The sequence below is a fragment of the Monomorium pharaonis genome, chromosome 1, assembly GCF_013373865.1.
Source record: "Monomorium pharaonis isolate MP-MQ-018 chromosome 1, ASM1337386v2, whole genome shotgun sequence".
Taxonomy (NCBI): domain Eukaryota; kingdom Metazoa; phylum Arthropoda; class Insecta; order Hymenoptera; family Formicidae; genus Monomorium; species Monomorium pharaonis.
In genome coordinates this window covers 33,861,209-33,869,146 of record NC_050467.1, presented here as the reverse complement: position 1 = coordinate 33,869,146, position 7,938 = coordinate 33,861,209, and the positions used below count along the sequence as shown (strand labels likewise).

The window sequence follows — 7,938 nt, the reverse complement described above, 5'->3', positions numbered from 1 at the left end:
GCAAGCGTACGAGTCGTAGAAATATTAATTAATAATTTATTTCACAGTTATAATATTTGAATGAATATTTTATATGCATAAGATGCATAAATTCCATTCTCACGCTCGGGTATGAGTCATCGTGAGTCACTTGCGAAATTGTTTGATCAAAAAGTAATATGATATTTTTCTGTATCTCGAAAGACTAAACATCCGATGCAAGTACATCCTTTGTAAAATTATGCCGACATTCCGCGGCATCCTTTGAAATTAGAAGCGAGAATGATGCGACTCCTACTTCGTATCATATCCCGCGGCCTACAAACTCGAACAATATAAAAACGAGCGCCGCGGCGGATCAGCATTGCGCGCCGGACTTTTCAAGTAGTAAGATCGTATATCTCAGTGTTCACATTGCGCACTGAACTTCAACACTGTACCGCATATCTGCCATTTTAAAAAGCATCCGCCATTTTGTCGACTATAGAAGGAACATTGTAACTGAAAGAAATAAAGACTTATAAAACTATAAGGGGATCCAGCCTTAATAATTTATATATCCCCGAAGACCTTTTGGTGAGTAACTTAAATTAATTAATTTTATTTATCTGATTTATATATTCTCAATCAAGCTGTTATCAATCTCTACAAATGAACACTATGCCGCGCGTAATCACTTTTCGACTATTATTCTAAATTATTTCAAATTATTTTAATATTAAATACTTAACAATTTAACAACCGAATAGATTCTGATACAATATTACCCCAGTCTGCCGTTTGGAAATTTAATTCAAATTAATTCAATCTTAATATAACTTAATTACAGGTGAAAAAGGAGGTGAAAAGCGGGAAGCGGAACAAAGAAAGCAGAGAGGATAGTGATAGAGGAAAAAAGGTGGAAGACGGGAAGATGGATAGCGGAGAGCTGAGGAAAATTAGAGAGGAATTGAGAGGAATAAGAGAAGGTATAGTGGACTTGGTGGGGTTATGGAGGAGTTGGATAGAGAAAGAGGAAAGACAGGGGAAAACTGGAGAGGAAAGAGAACAGAAAAAGAGCAGAGGGGAAGAGGAGACGGAGGGACAAGAAGAGCAGGGATCAACAGAAGAGAAGGTTGGAAGTAGAGATTTCAAGAGAAGAGGAAGCGGAGACGAGCAGAGGGACAGCAAGGAGAGGAAGGAAGAGGAGAGAAGGAGGAAGGTCACTGAGGGGGAAGGAGAGGTAAAGGAGAAGGAGATAAAAGGTGAGAGGAGGGAAGAAGAAGCGAAGAGCAAGGAAAGGAGGTCAGATGGAGGGGAGGGGTTGAGGGTCAGAGGAGAGAAAGACAAGGAGAGGAGGGAAGAGATGAACGAGGTGACAGAAGAGATGATGGAGGAGTGGTGGAGAGAGGTGGAGGCGGAGGAGGAGAGGCTGTGGAAGAGAAAGGCAGAAGGAGAGGAGAGAAGGAGAGAGGAGGAAGAAGAAAGAGGGATGACGCTGAAGAAGTGGCAGAAGGACATAGTAAAGGAAAAAAGGGAAAGTGAATGGAGAGAGATACAGAGGAAGAAGAATGGGCAGAAGGTGACAGAAGAAGGGAGGAGTAGGAAGGAGGGAAGAGAGGAGCCAGAGCAAGTCAAGAGGGGGGAGGATTGGGAGAAGAGGACAGATAGAAGGAAGGAGATGGAGGAGAGGACGAGGAGCAGACTGGAGGAGAGAGAGAGAGTCACGCAGAAGGAAAGAAGGAGGGCAGCAGGAGAAGAAGAGGACAAAAGGAGAAGGGAGAAGAATGTAGTATGGAGAGGGGTAGAGGGGGAGGATGGAGAGGAGAGAAGGTTCTTTGTAGAGGGCATCATGGAGCGGGTGTTGGGAAGGAGGGTGACAATAGACAGGGTGGAAGAAAGGAAGGGGGAGGGGGGAAGATGGGTACTAATTACAGAAATAGTAAGAGAGGCGGACAGGGAGGAGATTCTAGCAAGGGGAGGGGAGGTGAAGGGGACATGGGGAGTGGGAGTAGATGAGGACCTGTCAATGGAGGAGAGAAGGATGAGGTGGAGGATGGTGGAAGCGGCGAGAAGGGAGAGGGCAAAGGGAAGGAATGTGGTGGTAGCGAACAGAGGGCTGTGGGTGGATGAGAGGAGATGGAGTTGGGATGAAGAGGGAGGTGGATGGAGGGAGGAGGGAAGGGAAGGAGAGAAGAGGAAGTAAGGAGGGGATGGTGGTACAAGATTATTAAAAATGTTTTTGATTTGTGACAGGTGGCAGACAAACAGAGGAGAGGGAAGGAGATTGGACGAAAGGAGTATGGAATAAGGAGCGAGAGTGGAGAGAATACATCCTTGGACATGGAAATGAGAGAAGACTCGGATAGAGGGAGACGGAGGAGAAGCAGGAGGGAAGGAGAGAAAGCATGAGGAGGATGGAGTAGGTAAAACAGAGAGAGCAGAGGAAGACAGGAGAGTAAGTGGAGGAGAAAGTGGAGGAGAAGTCCAAGGATGAAAAAGGAAAGAGAGGTTCAAGGAGAAGGGGTTAAAGAAGACAGCGGGGAGGAAATGGATAGAGAGAGAGAAGGAGTGGTCAGAGAGGAGAGGGAGGGGATGGGGGAAAGGGCGTGCGAGGGGGGCGGGGGGTAACAGATTGTAAGGGTCGCATATGGCCAGGTCGGTTCGGGAGTGGAGGGGCTATGTATGTGAACGGTTCGGGAACGCTCCGTGAAAAAAGCGCCTTGTATACCCCGTATTGGGACGCAATAAAGTCTATTCTATATAACTTAATTACAATTTAATTTAATTTAATTCTATTCAATTCACGACTTTGACAGTTTAACTCTAATACAATTTAATTGACATTTTGATTTTTATTTAATTTAATATAATTGACTTTAATCCAAATTATAATTTAATTCAATCTAATACAGCTTGGTTGATACATTGACATTTTATTTGACATTTATTGATACATTGACATTTTATTTGACATTTATTGATACATTGACGCATGAACATTTTATTTCTGATACACCGATATTTTAATATACTGATATTCTGCTTTATTTTATTTTAATGTGACATATCCTGCAATGTGATTTAATTTAATCTATGTTAATGTGCATTGATATCCCAATTTAATTTGATTTAATTTAAATTTCAATACTACAAATAACTCACCATTGAACTTGATTTAATTCATTTTAATGCAGTTTAATTTACGATCTGATTTAATTCACAATTCAATTTAATGCAGCAGATCTGACTTTGATTAAATACAATCCGTACTACTATCCAATTCGATTTAATTTTATTTAATGCAATTTCATCCATGATTTAATATTCTGATATCCATATTAATTCTATTTTAATATCCAACTTGTATATCTCTAATTATACCATAACATTCTACGTTACTCTTTATGCCAGATATAATAAGATAATATTCAAACCACTGATTCTAATAATTTACATGAAATAATATAATAATTATTCGAAGTTCACATGCAATTCACTTGATTTCATAACGCATTCGAGACCCAACTGAATTAAATGCACATATACATATATGATACAACAATTGATTTTCATTTACACATGTTTTATTATTGCCAATTATAACTCCGCTTATTTTACTAATTTAGATATAGAGATTTAACTGAAGTACTTCCACACTCCTTAAACCTTTATGCGATCTCCAGCATTGTTACCTGAATAAATAAATAAATAAAATTATAAAATACGATCGCATCCTTCTACCTTTCAACGAATAATTCAATCTCATATGCCTCTATATTTTTGAAATCTATAAATAATTACGCGTCTACTGCGACACGTCTGATACGGATCACCGTCTTGTGCGTCGGCTCCTTAAATAAGAAGTCGAGTTTAGTCACCCAACAGCTGGTGGTATTGGCTGACTGGAGCCCGTTGAGGGTACTCCTGGTGATAAAAAGCTAAACAAGCGGATATCTAATATCTGCTTTGCATAGGACAATACCTGTATGATCCGTCGGTTCGCTAACGCCAGACAACTAAATGAACAATAACAATATTCCGATCCTTAAATTATAAATTCGATTATACTACAAATATCCTGTCAACCTGGATTCTCGGATTCTGCTTCTTTTTTTTATTTTATTTTATTCCCGATGTGACGTGGGATAGCGAGAGTGGAGTCGTAAGATACGTTCACAAAACCCTGATTGACAGTGATTTCCTTTTATTTTAATACGCGAAATCTGAAAGAACGGTTGAGGGAAATACTTATACATATATATCCTGTCAGAACGGTGACTCTCGACTCCGTTTTTATTTTTCTTTTTTTTTATTCCCGACGTGACGTGGGAAACTCCGCTGAGGCGAGAATGGAGTCATAAGATACGTTCACGCCACGTAACTGACAGTGAGTTCGTTTTACGCAAATTTTGAAACGAGCTATTACAATTAATTAATCTAGAAAAAACAATTATAATCACGATGCAATACCTCTTAGTTCCCTCTCATTTCCATAGTACTTCACAAAAACAAGGTAAGACGCTTAAACACTAACAGCATTAACTATTCTTCAGACGTCAAGAATTCGGCTGAACTGGCAGCCTAGTCAATAATACAACAAGAAATATTCATTACAAGTTTATTCAATCAATAAAGTAAATAATTTTATTCAGGTTATAAAATCATTTAAGTCAGTTAAATCATTTAGATTTCATAAATCGATCTGTTTTTATTAAATGACTAAACGTTAAATAAATTCATATCTTACCTGATCACTCTGAAGAATTATTATTCTTCAGAGTGATCAGGTAAGATATGAATTTATTTAACGTTTAGTCATTTAATAAAAACAGATCGATCCGCTCGACAATTAGCGCAATGCTCCTTAGACAGCACTTGCTGTCTAAGCAATAATTTGGAATACTGACCGATTTACGCCCTCACGCAATCCTCCCCTTCTTTCGATCCAACTACCGAATTATCGGATATATAAACCGGCGAAAGAAGGTGAGGATCGGGTCAATCCGAAGTAGACAAACTAAGACTACACACGACACTCTGCTTTGCGGGGTCGTGTATCGCCGAGATAACTTATACTAAATATACAACCACGACACTCTGCCTTGCGGGGTCGTGGACAACAAGTTCCTAGACGCGACACTCTGCCTTGCGGGGTCGCGATCTAACTATTGTAACTGAATACAAGAATAAAAGTGTTCAAGACAAATAACGGTGTATGTGACGAAATACCTTCCTCGCGAGATCTCTGGCAGCGATCCCAAAATCGTACTCACAACGAGGGGTACAACATAATAATGTTGTACCCCTCGTTGTGAGTACGATTTTGGGATCGCTGCCAGAGATCTCGCGAGGAAGGTATTTCGTCACATACACCGTTATTTGTCTTGAACACTTTTATTCTTGTATTCAGTTACAATAGTTAGATCGCGACCCCGCAAGGCAGAGTGTCGCGTCTAGGAACTTGTTGTCCACGACCCCGCGAGGAAGAGTGTCGTGGTTGTATATTTAGTATAAGTTATCTCGGCGATACACGACCCCGCAAAGCAGAGTGTCGTGTGTAGTCTTAGTTTGTCTACTTCGGATTGACCCGATCCTCACCTTCTTTCGCCGGTTTATATATCCGATAATTCGGTAGTTGGATCGAAAGAAGGGGAGGATTGCGTGAGGGCGTAAATCGGTCAGTATTCCAAATTATTGCTTAGACAGCAAGTGCTGTCTAAGGAGCATTGCGCTAATTGTCGAGCGGATTGCGCGAAACCTCGCGCGATGCGCTCGATGCTGACTGCAGCTGACCGACTTACGTCATCGTGTTACTGACACCTTATCGTTATGAGTGTGTCACTCATAACATCCCTCCCCCCTGATAAAAAGAAAATGAGGGTTCTGAATTTTCGCTTTTTCGCTTATAGTTATATCGCGTCGTCAGATTGTTTACAATTTTCGTTTTTTCGACGCTTATAAACTATATATAATGTTGCGTGCGTCGCCCGGTATACTCCGCGACCGCGACTCAGCTGTTCGAAGACGGATCAATACTATTGATTTCCTGGACCGAGCGTGGTCAGCTGACGAGCGCTTGACGACGCGTGTAAACAACGAGTTGAATCTCGGTCTCGAGCCTTGTCGGACGTGTGAATAAAGCTGCTTGGTTTTACATTATAAAAAGTGTCTTTCATTTCCGCGGCGCGCACGCTACATTTTGGGGGCTCGTCCGCTTGTCGGACCTTGAGGAACGCGCGCGGATCTAGTGATAAGTGCGCGGAGTGAACAGACGAGAAGGAGCGGAGAATTCGAAGGATGTCAATCCACCGTTCTCCTGTGATGACCCGATCTCACGCTTCTGCCGCTGCGGAGGGAGACAGAACGGATGTTCGAAACTCGGAGCAGGAGACGCCGGGGATCGTAAAGGCGCTCCTAGAGGAGATGCGGTTGCTGCGCGAAAGCCTGACTCAAAGGGAGGAGGAACAAGCCGCGACGCTGCGACGGCACGAGGAGGAGCTGCGCTTTTTACAGCTGAGTCTTTTGAATAATATTCCGCAAAACGGAAACGCGGGCAGTGAGTCGCGTGTGTCCGGGGCGGGCGCGGACGCGCGGCGAGAGGACGCGTTCGGTGCGGACGCGGACGCGCGGCGGGAGGATGCGCGAAGTGAAGCGCGAATGTCCGTCGGTCTAAAATTAAAGCCCGAATACGAAATAGGGGGTTTATTCTAATGTTAACACTGTTTTGAGTCAATTTTAGTTCATGTTTTTGTGTTTTTGTTCTGTTTGTTTTCTTGTGTGTTTCAGTTGCTCTTCGGAGAGCAGTTTCTTTTTAGAAGAAGGGCGGACGAAGAGGGATCTCTTTCGGAAGGAGGTAGCTACTTGTAGGGAAGAAGACTGCCTCATCCACGGTTTTTGACCGTGGTTTTCCCGTGGAACTTAGGGCAAATGCCGAGGCAGAGGACGGGGAGCTTTTTAAAGCGATGGGTCCACGGAGATAAATTCCCCCCCGATCCTGAAAAGAGAAGAAAGAAGTGCACAAGATCCGACGTCGAGGGACAGTATCGCAAGGGGAGTGGAGCACGGGGACGCGGAAGGATTCGGGAGATCCTGCGTGAGAGCTGGATGAGCTCGGCGTGAGAGGATGCCCGTGGTAGTCCTTGCAGGGGACGAAAAACTTCGGTGGACGTGGCTCGGGAACCCGTTGCAGCAGCTCGGGAAGAGCAGGAAATCGTCCGGGAACCGAGGGAGTCTTCTGCGGAGAGCGCTAAAACTGTTTCCCTGATTGTCGGGACGACAATCTAGAAGAAGGGGGGCAGTGTTGCGTGCGTCGCCCGGTATACTCCGCGACCGCGACTCAGCTGTTCGAAGACGGATCAATACTATTGATTTCCTGGACCGAGCGTGGTCAGCTGACGAGCGCTTGACGACGCGTGTAAACAACGAGTTGAATCTCGGTCTCGAGCTTTGTCGGACGTGTGAATAAAGCTGCTTGGTTTTACATTATAAAAAGTGTCTTTCATTTCCGCGGCGCGCACGCTACAATAATTACAATAATAATTACAATAATTACATTACAAGGTGTCGGATGTCGTATATACAATCTTTCGTAAAAAAAAATTTTCTTTTGACTTAAATGACGAATTATGCGCAAAATAGAATGTTTAATTTTGGGTGCCCTATTATAAAATTTGTTTCTGTCTTCTTTTGAGGTATTCTCCTCGTTTCGGTTTTACTTTCTTTCTTTTTCATTATGCTTCTATGAATGGTTTCAATCTATTTGCGTGTACGCGTGTCGACGTCCTGCCCTTTTTGATTGTATAATTTGCGTCTGAGTGTTTTTCAGTGATTGCGTAGGGTCCCGTCCATTTCGCGTCTAGTTTTTTAGATCTCCCGCGGCGGAGAGCCTCATCATACAGGAGTACTTTATCTCCTATCTTGTATTTTATTTCTTTAGTAGTTTTATCATAATATTTCTTGGCCTTTTGTTTTTCTTTT

The 7,938-nt window shown here is 42.8% G+C and overlaps 1 protein-coding gene across 1 annotated transcript; it reads left to right on the top strand.

The window, feature by feature from the left end:
- Nucleotides 1–639: 639 nt before the first annotated feature.
- Nucleotides 640–2,327, top strand: LOC118647183 (vicilin-like seed storage protein At2g18540). Its single transcript, XM_036291550.1, has 3 exons — nt 640–648; nt 809–2,120; nt 2,215–2,327. Exons 1-3 carry the CDS (start codon nt 640–642, stop codon nt 2,325–2,327), a joined length of 1,434 nt encoding a protein of 477 aa, XP_036147443.1.
- The last annotated feature ends 5,611 nt before the right edge of the window (nt 2,328–7,938 follow it).

What these genes read in the sequence shown, in the direction of transcription:
- LOC118647183 (XM_036291550.1), top strand. An exon ending in GAGTTGGGATGAAGAGGGAG is followed by an intron (nt 2,121 to 2,214) that starts GTGGATGGAGGG and finishes GATTTGTGACAG; the next exon opens with GTGGCAGACAAACAGAGGAG.